We start from the raw sequence: 18163 nt of genomic DNA, 5'->3' as shown, positions 1-18163 counted from the left end.
GGGTCACGCCTCATTTGCATGGGTCACGCCCACTTCCGGCATACGCCTTCTAATCCCACGCCACGCTGGCGCAGTATGAATCTGTGAAAATAACTGCAGCTGCAACTCCAGAACATGTAAGGCTTCCGATACCTCTGCCTCCTTAGACTGCACCTGTTCCCTATCCTCCGACGGTGAACTTTGATCCTCAGGTCTTTTAATCCTCTTGTTTGAGGATTTAGAGCAGGGAAAGGGGAACACCCCAGGTTCTGTTACTTGTGAGGATGCTGTGAATATAGCAGTTAACCTCTTATAGACCAACAAATGCAATGCAAAACACTTCCAAATGTTGGGGGAGGCTGCAATGCCTGACAGGGCCGATGGCTCAACCTGTGGGCTGACTCAAGTCTCTACAGGGGATGATGGTATCATGCAAGCATGATTAGGGCCACCAAATTCAGGTGGCGATACCTTGGTACACTTTTATATTCCTGCCCCTGAACCTTTTCTACAGGGAGACAGAGTCCTAAGCTAAAAGCAGAGGAACTTAACACAGGTGCATCAACAGCTGAACTTGGTCTAGCAAAAAAACAATGCCTGCTAATCTGCACAGCTAGATGCTGAGTAGGCGTCTTAGATATGTCTGTATCCAACACACACAAGGTGCTTACGTGCCCCAAGCTGCTGTGTCCCTCTGGCTTTACAGAGCTCTGGAGTTTGGGGCTTTTTTGAAGGGCCTGCAGTGTGAGCCGGCGTGCACACGACAGCGGCAAAACACATAGTTGCCCCGCCTACAAAAGCGTGCACATGCTCGTAGGGAAATGGTGAGGCAGGGGGAGAGAGAGAGAGAGAGAGAGATCCCCCCCAAGGAGCGCCGTGGACCCGGACTACAAGGGACCTCCCCCATACACACAACTGTTGCAGAGAATGAAGCGGAGGAAGTGAGCCGCTTAACAGACTGGCTGACAATGAGCTTTTCGTTCCTGGAGAGCATGGTAAGTGAAACACCAGGTATGTCTCTTTACTGCCTCTAGTGGCGGAAAACAGATAAGACATGTAGCTATTAATGGAAGATAATCCTTAAGGATATTTACTTAGGATTGTACTACACAAGGTAGTGACAGGGCAGACTTTCAGGCAATCACAGGGACATAGGGTCTTTAGAAAAATATAAATTTAATTACAAAAATACATACAATAAATTTCAATAAAATATGATGAAAAAGTACAAAAAATACATTCACAAGCAATATTTTCTTTCGTCTCGCCTACGCGTTTCGCCTAGCGGCTTCTTCAGGACGAGTTTGAGAGAGAGTTTTTGACAATAGAGTATTGCTAATTTCATAGGTCTGAAATGAAATATAAAATTTGTAACGTACAGAAAACGTGGAAAAATAAATTAAAACACTGAAAGCCGATATGCAAAAAGAGTCTTAGAAAATACCAATTGAATTGATAGCCATCCACGTGCATCGAGGACCAATTGAAGTCACAGATGTACAGGTGATATATAATTTGTGGAAAAGCTGTTAATATAATTTAATATATGTTTCTTTATGTTCTGAGTATGTTGGCATTAGATTATAGGCCAAAATATTCAATAGATAGAACACCTACCCCACTAGAAGGAGAGAAGAAGATCTCCTATAATTAGCAGCAAGCCGTAATGTATCCAAATACATAAATAAATACGGGTTCTAGGGAGTAGAGGAAAATGGATACATGGATCCATATGTGATAACTGACAAGTAAAGGTTTTAAGACAAATTGCAAACAAATATATAGATTGCAGAAAAAGCCTGTTTACCTGACAAAAAACAAGAACAAAAGCAGACCGGGACCAATAAGGCAGGGAGCAGGTGGAGGGAGCCTGGAGGGAAATTAGATCCGTACAAAAGGCAGCCACGCTGCAATGTCCAATAGCGGACAAGCCAAAAGATTTGAGGCCTGAATAAAATACAGACAAAGTCAGGTAAGAGAGCAAGAAGGTGATGAATCTGCCCAAAAAAACAGAGCCCAGCGAAGGGAGCATACCTCGATAAAGAATCCTCGTGTGTCCCGGGGGGGTAGCCTGTGCTGCACGCCGAATAATGACTGCTGCGACTGACATTATATAGGGTAGTGAGGAGGAGGGGGTGGGCTCAAGCGTCACGTTCAAAGGACGTGATGATGTCATACCTACAGCACCGAAGGTGATGGCGCATAAACAGAGCAGGGCTAAAGGAGGGATGTACCGGCTGCTGCGATTCGTCACAGCCCCACCCACTCGAGTCCGCAACACAAGCCACGGAGGGAGCGGGCGTGCACAAAAGGCGGCGTCGAGCAGGCCAGCAAGTCCCGCCCCGACCTATCATTCAGGATGGGCTGGGCGTGTCTAGGGGCGGTATCATGCAGATCGTGGCATCGAATCTGGCCCGCCCTATCAGCGAGGTAAATACGATACTCCAATAGCTAAAGTGGGTGTGACCAGACGGCTTAGCCGTGTTGAAAGGACTAGTAATAGGGGTATAGGCCAGACGGACCTGGTAACAGAATCTTCAACAGGCAGTAAATATGCAGCCTGAAACTGGAGAGTAAAGATAAATATAAAAAAGAGCAGTTACAGAAGACGATTTAGATGTATCAATAAGTTGTCAATAAATAAAGTCATGGCTAGAGTCCAATGCGGGTGCAATAATTAAAATGACCACAAGATGGCAGATACAAAACAGAACATGTCTTATAAAACAATCAATGGCAGAGGCAGAGACCCCAATTGCATACAGGTGATCAGTAGAATTAAAAAAAGAAATTTTAGAGTATAGAGTAAACAACATTAACATAATGTATCGATTCCCTGTTTAGATACGTTGAGATAAAATAGAATTTATATCCATTGGTTCGTATAGATATGGAAAATAAAAGAAAAAGAAAAAAGAGAAAACAACAATAGTATTAAGTTGGTTCACAAAAATCATCTTAGTCCCCTATATAGTATATGTCCATTTTTTCTGAGATACGAGTCCGACAAATGGGGTATTATGTCTAATTCCAATGTCAGGATTGGCATTTTTCTTTAGCGAAGGCACATGGACTAGTAACAGGTATGCTTGTGGAAAAGGGACAGCATGAAGAGTATAAAGGTCAGAGGTTTTTTGACCTTGGAGCTGATGCATCTATGTGATGTTTGTTGTCCCGCGAGTTTTAAGCAATCAGGAAAGGCTTAAAACTCAAAGCATCATTCAGGCCGGGAAATTTATTAGCTTGCAGCCTATGGATCCAGCGTGTTTCCATAGAGACAGCACAAACAATGGCAAAATCACTTACAAATACAAACAAGGAAGGGATGGTGAGGGACGGTCCAAAATGACGTATGGACCACTTCTTTCCATACATCTCCCATGCTCAACCTACTATTGCCCCGAATGATACCCTTAATGCTACCCCACCTCTGCAAAACAAATATACCCGATCCAGCTACTACTTTATGTAGCAATCTTCGGATGGAAGTAATCAATTTAACATCTCAAATTTTGAGTCTATCGGAGATTGATCTTCTCAGTCTTGGCCTCAGTTTTTGCCCCGACATTTAACAAAATTTGAATTAACGAAAGATCTCTACCTGTTCGCACGTAAACTTACCTTTAATTTGATGTTCGATAAGGAGAGATGTAAACGGCAAACTGACTATGCACAACAGGATATATGGAAGGATTTCACAGTCGCTGACTTTCGTGCATTGAAAACACTTGTTCTTCTGTTAGAAGAAAATGAGAGCAATCAAATACTTGAGGACTCTCCTGAGTCTGATGAAGCTATAGGACAGCGAGTACAACTTAACCGCTATCAAAACGACCTGGATACACTTGAAAAGGCCGTTAAGAAAAAATCCCTTAAATTCCCTCCGCTTCAGACTAATCCCAATGTCTGGGCTTTCTTGATGCAGGCAATCAAGGATATTGAATCTTTGCCTTCCTTTCCAAATGCAAATAAAAACCATACCATGGCCCAAACTCAGGCCCTTACCAGCCTTAGTCATAGCCCCCAATTGGTGATCAAGCCCTCGGACAAGGGCGGCAATGTAGTGGTAATGAATGAGTTGAACTACCAAAATATGTGATGGGACATACTAAAAAAATAGGGCCTGGTACAGACCAGTGCCTAATGATCTCATTGATAGATTTAACCAGCAATATAATGACACTATTTAGGCCGCCCTCTCCGAGGGCTTGATCACCAAATCCATTTTCGATGGCATCCAGGTCCCGTATGCCAAAACCCTGACTTTTTATTCACTCCCCAAGACCCACAAGAACTTGCATGACCCACCGGGTCGCCCTATTGTCTCCGGCATAGGCTCAAAGACTGAACGAGCCAGCAAATTCGTAGATGAGTATCTTAGACCACATGTTAACACTATGCCCTCATATATCCAGGACACCCCGGATCTATTGAGGGCGTTAGATGGCCTTACTGTGCCTCCAGGGTGCCTCCTTGTCTCAATTGACGTGGAAGCATTATATTCTTCCATTCCACACACAAAAGCACTGGAGGTAATCAGTAGATTCCTGGCCAAAAGAGGTCCTAAATCCTGCAAACTTAACGATTTCATTGTCAAACTCTTGGCTCACATTCTAACTAAAAATATTTTTTCGTTCGATGGGTCCCACTTCCTCCAGGTACAGGGAGTCGCTATGGGTACGTGCTGCGTGCCGTCCTATGCGAACCTGTACCTGGGGGGGTGGGAGCGAGAACTTTTTTCCAGTGATGTATCCACGGATCTGCTATTTTTTGTTTTGGGTTGGTATCGATACTTAGACGATATCCTGCTCCTTTGGACAGGATCTTTGGAAGATTTAAATACGTTTATGACAAAACTTGGGCAAAACGACTATAATTTAAAATTTACGATGAGCCTCCAGCATGACTGAATTAGCCTTCCTAGATGTAACTATTTACATCTCAAAAGAAGGGAATTTAAATACGTCTCTATATCGCAAGCCCACGGCCGGTAACACTATCCTCCATGCCACCAGTGCCCACCCCAAATCTTTAGTCCTAAGCATACCGTTCGGACAATACTTGCGACTCCGACGAAACTGCTCGGATGATCAAAAATTTAAATACGAAGCAGATCTTTTATACACAAGACTGAGATCAAGAGGATATAGCAAAAATTGTTTAAAAAGAGCTTTCGCAAAGGCCAATGGCAAATCAAGAAGTGACCTCTTATAACACAGAAATAAACGAACCAGCCATAACACTACCAGACTGATTACAACATACTCTAACCAACATGCTGAGATAGAAACACCGCCACCTGCTTACATCTGATCCAGTGTTGGCAAAACATATAGGGTCTAGACCCGAAATCACCTATAGACGGGCAAGATCTATCCGTGATCGTTTGGTCACCAGTAAATACAGCAGATCAAGTGACATAAAACGTGACCTACCTGGCCTCTATAGGTGTGGTGAATGCAATTTTTGTAGGTTTGTGATAGTGGGTGCTAATGTATTATTACCCAATGGACAAAAACATACAATTAAGCAACATATTACCTGCCAGACTAGGGGGGTTGTGTACCTGATCCAATGCCAATGTGGTAGTTTCTATGTTGGGAAAACCATACGTCCCTTCTGGAAACGCATCAAAGATCACACCTACTATGCAACTAATGGCCTATTGAATACCACCATGGGCCATCACATAGCCTTTAGACATAAATACGAACCAGACGTATTTAGATTTACCGCTCTAGAGAGTGTCTATGAGGACCCGAGAGGGGGTAACTTTGACCAGCGTGTTCTGCAATGTGAAACACGCTGGATCCATAGGCTGCAAGCTAATAAATTTCCCGGCCTGAATGATGCTTTGAGTTTTAAGCTTTTATCTAAACAGGGAATCGATACATTATGTTAATGTTGTTTACTCTATACTCTAAAATTTCTTCTTTTAATTCTACTGATCACCTGTATGCAATTGGGGTCTCTGCCTCTGCCATTGATTGTTTTATAAGACATGTTCTGTTTTGTATCTGCCATCTTGTGGTAATTTTAATTATTGCACCCGCATTGGACTCTAGCCATGACTTTATTTATTGACAACTTATTGATACATTGGAGTCCTTATTCAGGAAATACATGAACTAGCCTAGTTTTATTTGATAATATTCCTTTTTTGAACCCGGCCCCTGAATCATATATGGGGGATTTTTCCTCTCCCCCCCCCCCACTCCCTCTGTTGGTAGTCTAAATCGTCTTCTGTAACTGCTCTTTTTTATATTTATCTTTACTCTCCAGTTCCAGGCTGCATATTTACTGCCTGTTGAAGATTCTGTTACCAGGTCCGTCTGGCCTATACCCCTATTACTAGTCCTTTCAACACGGCTAAGCCGTCTGGGGCGGGACTTGCTGGCCTGCTCGACGCCGCCTTTTGTGCACGCCCCACTCCCTCCGTGGCTTGTGTTGCGGAACTCGAGTGGGCGGGGCTGTGACGTATCGCAGCAGCCGGTCCATCCCTCCTTTAGCCCTGCTCTGTTTATGCGCCATCACCTTCGGCGCTGTAGGTATGACATCATCACGTCCTTTGAACGTGACGCTTGAGCCCACCCCCTCCTCCTCACTACGCTATATAATGTCAGTCGCAGCAGTCATTATTCGGCGTGCAGCACAGGCTACCCCCCCCCAGGACACACGAGGATTCTTCTTTATCGAGGTATGCTCCCTTCGCTGGGCTCTGTTCTTTTGGGCAGATTCATCACCTTCTTGCTCTCTCTTACCTGACTTTGTCTGTATTTTATTCAGGCCTCAAATCTTTTGGCTTGTCCGCTTATTGGACATTGCAGCGTGGCTGCCTTTTTGTACGGAATCTAATTTCCCTCCAGGCTCCCTCCACCTGCTCCCTGCCTTATTGTGGTCCCGGTCTGCTTTGGTTCTTGTTTTTTGTCAGGTAAACAGGCTTTTTCTGCAATCTATATATTTGTTTGCAATTTGTCTTAAAACCTTACTTGTCAGTTATCACATAAGGATCCATTTATCCATTTTACTCTACTCCCTAGAACCCGTATTTATTTATGTATTGGATACATTACGGCTTGCTGCTAATTATAGGAGATCTTCTTCTCTCCTTCTAGTGGGGTAGTGTTCTATCTATTGAATATTTTGCCTATAATCTAATGCCAACATACTCAATATCATTTAATATCTGTTTCTTTATGTTCTAACAGCTTTTCCACAAATTATATATCACCTGTACATCTGTGACTTCAATTGGTCCTCGATGCACGTGGATGGCTATCAATTCAATTGGTATTTTCTGAGACTCTTTTTGCATACGGCTTTCAGTGTTTTAATTTATTTTTCCATGTTTTCTGTACGTTACAAATTTTATATTTCATTTCAGACCTATGAAATTAGCAATACTCTATTGTCAAAAACTCTCTCTCAAACTCGTCTGAAGAAGCCGCTAGGCGAAACGCGTAGTGAGGACGAAAGAAAATATTGCTTGTGAATGTATTTTTTGCACTTTTTCATCATATTTTATTGAAATTTATTGTATGTATTTTGTAATTAAATTAATATTTTTCTAAAGACCCTATGCCCCTGTGATTGCCTGAAAAAGTCCGCCCTGTCACTACCTTGTGTAGTACCTTTCTCTTGAATCAATATTTCGGATGTTGGCAAATGTGAGTGCCTTTATGTCTTCCCCTTCCCCTATTTCTTTTTAACTTAATTAGGATTGTGTTCACTTACCTTATCCCGCCCCAGCGGGCACCGACAGACCCAATCTTTGATCACGGTGGGTTAAGTCAACAGACCTTCAGGGACTGGGCACCTCTCAGAAATCCACTCCCCTGGACCTGTAGCGCATACTGTCAGTAACTTTTGGTATAACCAAAGCACTGGCACCTAGGACCCAGCCCTCCGAGGAGAGGCATTACAGGCTTCGGATACCATCCACTTTGGCCTCAATAGATCTTTGGATGGATCTGGTCTTTATGGAGGCTATTTAAATCCAGCATGGATCCCTTAAGTGTAGCTCCTCAGAGCACATCTTCACTCGTGACCAACACCTTAGACACTGGCGAAAAAACTGAGGTGCTCCCAGTATGGGAGGGGTTATATAGAGAGGAAACTTACCATCTAATTGATTACACCAGTGTTAAGCACCTGAAGGTGGAATATAACCCACTTAGTGATGTACAATAAAGAAATTATGGTCTGTACATGTAGGACAGAAATGCCAGAATTGGCCTGGGCTGTAAGTGGCGAATGTGGAATGTATGTTCCTTGCTAACCACTTCAAGGCCAGGCCTATTTCTGAGATTTGTTGCCTACAAGTTAAAAATGTATTTTTTGCTAGAAAATTACTTAGAACCCCCAAACATTATATATATTTTTAGCAAAGACCATAGAGAATAAAATGGCGGTTGTTGAAATATTTTATGGCACACTGTATTTGTGCAGCGGTCTTTCAAATGCTTTTTTGGGGGGAAAAAAAACACTTCGATGACAAAAAAAAAAAAACAGTAAAGTTAGCCTAAATGTTATACAATGTGTATATTTAGGAAGATTTGTGTGGTTGGTTTCCAACACAGACAGTACTGCACCAGTCCTTGATAATTAAAACATGAGATCAAAAGAAAAAACTGAGTAGGTGTTAAGACCATTATACAATGTGAAAGAGGATATTATGCATAGTAAATAGATACCAAACATGTCATGCGCTAAAATTACGCACACAGGTGGAATGGCACCAAACGACGGTATTTAAAAATTTCCATAGGCGATCAAATTTTTTTTACTGGTTACCCATTTAGAGTTAAAGTAGAGGTCTAGTGCTAGAATTATTGTTCTCGCTCCAACGATCATAGCAATACCTCACGTGTGATTTGAACACCGTTTATATTTGCGGACACAACTTACATATGCATTTGCTTTGGCGCGCAAGCACGAAGGGATGGGGCATTTTAAAACATTTTTATTTTTTCTTAATTACATTTTTTACACTGTTCCTTTAAAAAAAAAAAAAAAAAAAAAAATTCTGAGCACTTTTATTGCTGTCACAACAAATGTAAACATCCCTTGTCACAGTAATAGGCAGTGACCCAAACCCCTCCACTGCACTTGAAAGTATTCAAAACGCCAAGATCTGTGGATTTTTTAAAACCAACGCCATTGGCTGCTGACTAAACCAGAAGGGATGTTGCTTCCGGGTTACTACATCGGAAACCCGATTGAAGCAGATTCCGGCTTTGTTTGGGAATCCGGCCAGCAGACGGACATGCAGGCTGGTGGCTCAGGTCTCCTGGTGGGACGGGGCATTCCCGCCTGCTGCTTGTAACAAGGGTTAGCCACATCAGTTGAAAAAACACACGGTACCAGGGTGATGCTTGCGGCTGAATGCATCACTCCAGTACAACCACTTGACCAAAACGACGTACAGGTACATTAATTTTGCGGCAAGTGGCTAAAGAACATTTTTTTATCAAGTTGTTATGGGTAAAATTCTGCTTTAAGGTAAAAAATATTTTAGCGTGTATACCATTCTCACTTCCTGTATACGTACCTAAGCCTAATCTCGATCCATCACCAATGCTCATCTGCGCTGCCAAAGGATAATAGTCCATTTGGACAGTTTGGTCCAAACTGACCATTTAAAAGTTTCAATGAAACATGGCGATCAGCTTTAACCATTGAATGCTAACAGAAAAAAACACTAAAATAGCAAATAACAGGAATCTCATTTGTGAATGTGCCATTCTTGTAATCTAAGCTGTTTTTTGGAGGGGGGAATAGTACGATAGAGTTTGGTGCAACTCGCTGGGTTGCACAGACAAACCCCCGACAGCTCCATTCAGAGCTGCTGTACTAACCATGCAAGGTTAGTTCAGTGTTCTCCCCCACTAAGCTGTGTTCCGCACCCCCCATGGCCACCAGAACACTCAGTCATGGTCTCTGCCACTGGTTGAAAGCACTGATCGGGAGTTGATCGGTTGTTGGTGCACGCCCAACATACACACCAGCAGAACGTTGGTCAGTATTTTTTCTACCAGCAAATGTCAACAAATATTGGGGGGAAAAATTGCGCTAACTGGGAAAAATATTTTTTTTAAAAGGTGAAACCAAAAAGCAGCCCAGCACACACAAAGTCCAAAGCAAACAAAAACAAAAAAGTGCAGCGCTAAAAAACAATGATATGTGAGAAATGTTACCATATACAAAATGAAGAAAACACAAATGTGATAAATTGTGAAATGAGGAATTTGCTCATGAAAGGCAAACAATGACCAGTCAGTGTATGTGTATAACAACCGGGCAGGTGAAAAACACTGAACAAATGCAATGAGCAAACATGGGTACATGCTAGTACCCCATACTGCTTTTTATGATCTAACATCTCATGATTTTATTGTTACATTTTTTAACAAAATAAAGCCTTCACGGTTTTACTTTTTGACCTGCGCCATTGGAAGCATTTTCTTTATTCCTCTCTTATGCTGTGTTCCACGAGTGTGGCCTTTTCCACCATTGGGGTTCCTGCCTCGGAGTGAGCATCTGGCAAGATTGGTTCCAACATCCATAGTGGAGTGACCATCCGACAGAGCCATCCATCTATACAGAACCCAGGGTCCGCTGTGACCACCACGCCTTACCTGACTTGGTGCTAGTATTAACACGCAAGTCCATCACAGCTGGTAAGAGTACCCCTTATATTTTCCTATATCAGCTTGGAGAGTTGCTACAGACAAGCCATTATCACTGTCTCGTCTATTTTGTATCTACATCTTTCTGTGAAGTGCGTTCACCCTTTCAGCTGGAAGCAGTTTTCATGAACTCTCCCCCACTGATCATTGAACTTCTTTTGCTCATTGCATTTGTTCAGTGTTTTTCACCTGCCCGGTTGTTATACACATACACTGACTGGTCATTGTTTGCCTTTCATGAGCAAATTCCTCATTCAACAATTTATCACTTTTGCGTTTTCTTCATTTGTTATGTGTATATGGTAACATTTCTCACATATCATTGTTTTTAGCGCTGCACTTTTTTGTTTTTGTTTTTTTTACAGCAAATGTCTCCCAACATTCTGCCCATGTGTACGGAGCTTAAGTCCATTTCTTTTTGTTTTGTAGCCGATACAGATGGAAATACTTTAACCTACCCAGAGAGTGGACTGTTTGGTAATTTTCTATCATTACTTGTCGATAGAGGTCAATTTGGTCGGCTTCTAGATATCGCCATTCTTCCTCTGAGAAATACACAGCAACATCTTCAAAATCTGTAGGGAGCTAAAAATCACCAAGAGTTATTATACAACATGGGATATTTCTGAAAAAGAAGCTTCACCACATCATGGCTACCATAAAGCAAGCAAAAGCACCCTCTTCCTGTCCACAGCTAGAAGATCAATGCCCTCTGAGGCAAGCTTTTCCACATTATGGCAGAAGTCAATGAGGATGTGATTAAATCTATACACAAATATTTAACATTGTATTTCTATTTTAACTGAATGGGGTTGTTTTACAAGATAAGGGCTCACAATCCCTTACGCTTTAATCGATTTTGTCGAACGATTGGCTGTGCAATTTTGTTGTGATCGAGTGTGATTGTTTGTGTGTGTGTTGGAGAATAGATCAATTAAAAAAAAAAAAAAAATGACTATGGTAAATGTAGCGATGATAACACGTATCAGTTGGTTTCAGTATCTTTTTTTTTTAATCTTTTTTTTTTTTTTTATGGAGGTATAGCTAGCTATAGGTGGTAATACAATAAAGGAGATACTAAATCTGTTCCTGAGTAACAGGGTGAAACCTGACAAATCAATTCATATTCTCAGTGCCACACCCACCCACATACACTTTACAATCTTGGTATAATCTCCTTTTTAATTTACCAAAATTAAGTAATATATAAAACCAACCTATGCTATCCAGTTCATTTGTATCCTCTCGGGAAGCCCCTCTGATCATAGCTGTTAGTAGATCTAAAAGGAATTGTGCTGTCTGGTTTATGTGTGGGAGTTTTAGAACTGCAATCAATAGCTATAGTGATAACAGCTAATGAGTACACCTTCTGAACATGAATGCGTTCGAGTTCTCCCTTAGGCCCCTTTCACACTGGGGTGTCCGCGGCATCGGTGGTAAAGCGCCACTATTTTTAGCGGCGCTTATGGTCGTATTTGTGGGGGTATTCGGCCGCTTGCGGGCGCTTTTAAACCCCCGTTAGTGCTGAGAAAGGTTAAAACCACCGCAAAGCGAGGGGCGTGGCCAAGTCAGGCATGTGAGAGGACACAGCTCTTGCAGCTCCCGGCAGTGATCCGATACCGAGTCCTCCCCCAGCCGTTTTTTTCCGGTTCGGTACCCGACATATGCTGGCAGCCAGTGACCTGGGGACCACAGCGGTACCACCACCGGCTCTCTGCACCAGAGGGATGACCCGAAAAAAACAAGCGGAGATCGCGGGACAGGAGATCCAAGATGGCGCTGCCGCGGCTGCAGTGAAGGGGACTCCTTGTGGCGTGGAGAAGCAGGGGCCAAAACAACAAAGTAAGCTGCCCAAGCCCTCTGGCAAACACCCCCCCCACCAAGGACATGTTATACTACGCCCAAAAGCTATCTGGGGCTGGGGGGGAAGGAGCTGCCACCCCGATCGGGAGAAGCAGGGCCCAAACAGCCGAGTATGCAGGCAGGCAATGTCCCGCTTCACTGGGGAGAGGAGGGAGACCAGGTGGATCCCATGTTGGAAGATGACCAGGCCACAGGCACACAGGCTGTAACTGCAGCACAACCCACCCTAGCAGATATCCTTAAGGCTGTAAATAGATGCACGGCCTCGGTGGACACATTGAAAGAACAGTTTGGGCTCTTGCGCCAGGACATGCAAAAGATCCGTGAGAGCACTACTGCCGTGGAAAGCAGGGTCAGTGAGGTGGAGGACCAAATGCAGCCCATGGCCCAGGACACCAGAGCTGCTTTACAGATGGCTCGAGATGCATACGATCGCGCTGAAGATATGGAGAACCGTCTCAGACGAAACAACGTTCGCATAGTGGGGCTCCCTGAGCGGGTGGAGGGTAAAGACCTCACCGCCTTTGTGGAAAATTGGTTGATTGAGGTCTTTGGCAAGAATGCATTTTCACCATTTTTTGGCGGTGGAGCGAGCGCACAGAGTGCCTTCCCGTCCACCGCCGCAGGGGGGCCCACCCAGATCCATCCTTGCGCGGCTGCTGCATTACCGGACAGAGAGGCAGTACTAGCCAGGCCCGGGAACGGGCGAACGTCCAACACAATTGGCATCAGAGTGTCATTTTACCCGATTTTCGGCGGAGGTCCAGAGCGAAATGTAATGATGTGAAACCCGACTACGTATTCTGCAACTCCCCTACGCAATGCTCTATCCTGCAAAGCTCCGAGTAGTGGTGCGGGTCAGGCCCATTTTTTTAATCTGCTAAGGAGGCCATGTCCTGGCTGGATCGCACAAACAATCTGCAGGGCGCAGGAGGAAGGAGACTCAAGCTGGATTTCGAAGGTTACGTTCGGGCCCCTGTGCTATTAATGCTGGAAGCCATTTTGCTTCGGTTTTTTTGGGCTGTTTTGGGGAGGGGGGATTTTTACTTCCCGCCTTTTTCTTTTCCCTTCTTTTGTTCTTGGTGGGGGGTGCCTCCACAATAAGGTTTGATGTTCTCTGGCTGGGGTACAAAATATATGTCTACGCAGCGACCGGTGAGCTGTGTCAAGCGAGAAGGTGAATATGCTGATGTTTAGCTTAAACAAAGTGGGGCTACGGCTGGTTGCAGACAAAGTTACGACCGCCATGTTGGCGGAGTGTGGAGTTCCAGGACCCGTTAGGTCCGTCTGCTTAATCATTCAGTTTTTTTGTAGCAGTTTTAAGTGAAAGAGGTACCACCGCAACAGACTTGGGCTTCAGGCCCTCATGAGAACTCCCTTTTTTTTTGCCCACAATTATCCATGTTTTTTGCTTTAATGAAGGACACTCATGCTAAGATCCCTATAGTGTCATGGATGGTATGCACTCCCCCCTAAAACGTACAATGCTTTTTATGTGTCCTGAAGAAATTTCTCCCAGGGTGATTTGTTTTCAGGGAAATCCACCTGACGGCAGAGACTGTGGCTTTCTGAGGTATTCATGGGTGGGGAAGGTGTACCACTCTACACACACCTCCTTCTCTAGGGGGGTGAGTGTATTGATACATGCCGCCCTGGATTTCCAGGATTTAGTAGTGAAATTGACTCAGAGGGGCGATATGCGTTTATTCCATTGTAGGTTTGGTACATTGATATGTGTATTTGCATGTATATATTATCCCCCCGCCGTTCACGGTGGCGGTGCTCAGCTCCCCTTGCTTGGATGGTAGGCCGGATGTGCCGTTGCTTGTGATAGGCGATTTCAACTGTTGCTCGACCAGGTGGCTGATCGACACCCAGGCCCTAGACCCTCTGCCCTCGCCAGGAGTACTCCCCTGGCGCGGTTGTTGCAAGAGGTGGGCTGGGTGGATGTTTGGCGACACCGCAATCCGAGTGAGAGACAATTTACCTGTTTCTCGAAGACCCATGGATGTCTGTCGAGAATAGACTTGGGGGTGGGGAGCCTGAGCATGCTCCCGTTTATAGCACATATATCCCATAGACCCTGTAGTGTGTCTGATCACTCCGCTTTGGTGATACAACTATTAGTGACCCCTCCATCTAAATTACCGAGGGCACCCTGGAAATTTTAATGCATTTTGGTTGAAGTTATTCAAATCCCATGAAGACATAGTGGGGAGCATGCAAGGGTTCTTTGCTGCTGAGGAGGGGGTGGATGTTGGTGGGTTACGATGGGATGCCTTCGAAGCGCATTTCTGGGGTCTCCTGATAGGAGAAATGAGCAAGGTTAAGAAGGCTTCTTAGGTACTCCTGATTGAAGTGGAAGCTAGGGTTCAGGAACTGAAGCAGACCCCTCTGATTTGTCCCGGGAGGCATGGCAGGCGGCTCAGTCTGCTTAGCAGCTGCTCTCTTCCTCGGCTGAGAAGAAGAGGTTCTTTGCAAAACAGACGTTCTTTGAGGAGGGTGAGAAAACCGTCTGGATTCTGGCGCGGATTGCGAACTCCCATCAACGTTCTACTGCTTATATAGGGGCCATTAGGGCTGGGTCGGGGAGTGTTGTTTCCCAACCGGAACAGATTATGCAGGAGCTGGCGCGTTTTTATGAAACCCTGTATAGTCCTGGTAAGGCATATGCCCAGGAGGATCTGGAGAGGTACTTAACCCAGCTGGACTTCCCTGGGCTAACTCCGAGCTAGAGGGCCCAGCTGGAGAAACCACTTACTGTTGAGGAATTGGTGGAGGCTGTTGGTGCATTCCCTAATTGTAAGGCCCCGGGAGAGGACGGGTTGCCCATGGAGGTGTTTAAACAGTACTCTGGGGTGTTGCTGCCGCAACTGCTGAAGGTCTTTGACAGTGCCAGGGAGAGAGGGAACCTCCATCCTTCGATGTCAAGGGCAAACATAGTATTGCTGCTGAAGCCGGGCAAGGATCCGGTGGCGTACCGACCCATCTCTCCATTACAGAGCGACGTGAAGATATTGGCTAAGGTGCTCGCCATTCGGCTGAATGGCGTGATAACCTCTATTGTGCATGGTGACCAGGCTGGTTTCATGCCCAATAAATCTACAGCAGTCAATCTGCGGCGGTTGTTCCTTAATATGCAGGCAAGGGCGGATAACATGGGCAGTAGGGCACTGCTGTCTTTGGACGCTACGAAAGCGTTCAACAGTATAGATTGGAACTACCTCTGGACGGTGCTACGGAGGTTCGGTTTTGGCCCTATATACATTTCCTGGGTAAGGTTGTTATACAGTCAGCCGCAATTAGGACTTTTGGTTCCCTGTCTGGGAGCTTTGCGCTGAGGAGGGGGACCGGACAGGGATGCCCCCTGTCTCCCCTCCTCTTCGCCCTGGCTATAGAGCCGCTGGCCATTGATATTAGAACAAATGACCGCATTACTGGTTTCTGTTATGGTGACATGCAGGAAAAGGTTATGCTTTATGCTGACGATACTCTCCTTTTACTGGGGGACACAGAATCCTCCCTCAGAGAGGCTATGTCGACTATCACTAAATTTGGCAGATTTTCAGGGTTGCTCATAAATTGGAGGAGGGGGATGGATGGATTGTTGGGTAAAAAATGGTGTTCATGCTCTGTCAAATGTGAGGAGGTGGAGGAGACTGGGGGGCGGGATGGCCCAGTGTTTGGACGTATTTTGACTTGCATGGGTAAGTTACTGATGTGTTGCTCTTTGTCTTCCCCCACACTGTTAGGGGGAATAAGTATGATGTGTACCTCTGAAAAACCTAATAAAATTTTGTTGGATATAAAAAATAAAACCACCGCAAAGCGCTGCTGCAGCAGCGTTTTGCCGGCAATATAGCCGCTATGCCCTTTGATTTCAATAGGCAGGAGCGGTATATACACACACACCTCTCCAAAGCAAAGATGCTGCTAGGACTTTTTTTTTTACCCATCCTGCAAGCGCACCACTACAGTGTGAAAGCCCTCGGGGCTTTCACACTGGAGAGACAGCAGCGGCTCTTTCAAGGTGCTATTTTTAGCGTTATAGCGCCTGCAAAGCGACAGTGTGAAAGGGGTCTTACACATGTGCACTTTACATTTAGTTCTGCATAACACACACACACACACACCTAAATACCACAATATATAACCTGCAAAGATGTTTTCTTTCTTTTTGTAGCAAGCCTCTGGCGAAGCACTTTTGTCTTCTTTCTCCTTACTCTTGAGGTCTTTAACCTTGGCATTCTGAGAAAATAAACACACAAATAATTTCATACTAAGAGGATCAAGTTTGAGCTGGAATTATTGTAAAATCCCTATCCTGGAAATCATTAAGGGACACAGGACTCAGAGACTATAGGGTTATACCGCTAGGGAGGGGCGGCTGGCCTGGGTGACATGGTATATTGTGGTGGGAGGCATCATGTGGTGAGTTCCTTCTGTTACAAGGCTGCCAGAAGTAGTGACAGCAGCAGCATCAATACTCCTGTCAGGTAGGGGGAGGGGGTCAAAATTGCAAAAAGAATGCCGGCAACTCGATTGCTTCTTCTTAAATCTTTATTGAGCACAAACAGCAGTGCGACATCAAAACGCTGACATGTTTCGGCGAAACGCCTTCCTCATAGCATACAGATTTACAATAGAATCGAATTTATTATAGGGAAAATATCCATGCCTCCCAATCCAATCTAAAATCAATTAAAATCATGCGAGGATGGTAGAACTAGAGAGAAGAGGGGGAGGGAAGATGGAAACAGACTGAAAAACTCTAGGTCAAACGATTTTTAACCCCATGTGGAAATATATTTTAAAAACAAGTTCACATCTATTCTACTGTTCATTCCACTACAATATCGAGTATCCAATCTGTGTATCCACCACACCTCCCGCTGAAGTAGGGTGTGCTGTGTATCCCCCCTCTAACAGATCTCACCTGTTCCAGACCGCAAAAAAAAAAAAAGACTCCATATTACCACCATGAACTGTTCTAAAATGCTTAGACACATTTGAAATATTTTTTGCATTGCTATTTAGAGTGTCATTATAGTGTTCTGATATTCTAAATATGTAGATTGTGGATGTAAGGTTCTGAAAGAGTACCCCATTATGTTTTAACTAGGATAAATTAGAAATAACATCATGTATACCTACGTGCAAAAGGGAGCAGAAGAATGTGTAGATGGCATTTAAACTTAGTTTGATAAAGTTGAAGCCTGTGATTAGCACAAACAAACATAACAAGAATGTGTTTGTTGACAGGAAAAACAAGAACCTTAGCAGAAGCTAGCTTTTATGGTGTATCATTAGTGTAGACATAGAATTACGTGTTTGGACCTAACATACTATTGCATTGTGTCAATATCGTGTCCTGCTGTAATTGGCTGACCTGAGGGGGGTTTCCCAATGATGAATGCATAAATATGCTGTGTAACCAATAAACCAGTGTTAGTCAAGATTCACCATAATCCTGCGTGGCTCTTGATTATCTGATGCGCATCAAAAGTAGAGCTGCACGATTAATCGTCAAGAATCGTTATCGCAATCTTTTTCCCGTTGCAATTCTTGACACAGGGTTTCACAATCTTTGACATGAAAATAATTTTCTATCTGCACTTTGGTAGGCAAAGTAT

The 18163-nt window shown here is 44.2% G+C and overlaps 1 protein-coding gene across 1 annotated transcript in view; it reads right to left on the bottom strand.

Moving 5' to 3' along the window:
• The window catches only part of LOC120920468 (zinc finger protein 37-like), a 199390-nt gene that overhangs the window by 100400 nt on the left and 80827 nt on the right, over nucleotides 1–18163 (bottom strand). The window contains exons 2-3 of the mRNA XM_040332581.1: nucleotides 16685–16778; nucleotides 11126–11252 (exon numbers count right to left, since the gene is read on the bottom strand). Coding sequence (XP_040188515.1) covers nucleotides 11126–11252; nucleotides 16685–16777 — 220 coding nt within the window. The 5' untranslated portion in view covers nucleotide 16778. The remainder of the gene's footprint in view (nucleotides 1–11125; nucleotides 11253–16684; nucleotides 16779–18163) is intronic.

Source organism: Rana temporaria, chromosome 13 (assembly GCF_905171775.1).
Source record: "Rana temporaria chromosome 13, aRanTem1.1, whole genome shotgun sequence".
Classification (NCBI taxonomy): Eukaryota; Metazoa; Chordata; class Amphibia; order Anura; family Ranidae; genus Rana; species Rana temporaria.
This window is presented reverse-complemented; position numbering and strand designations above follow the sequence as displayed.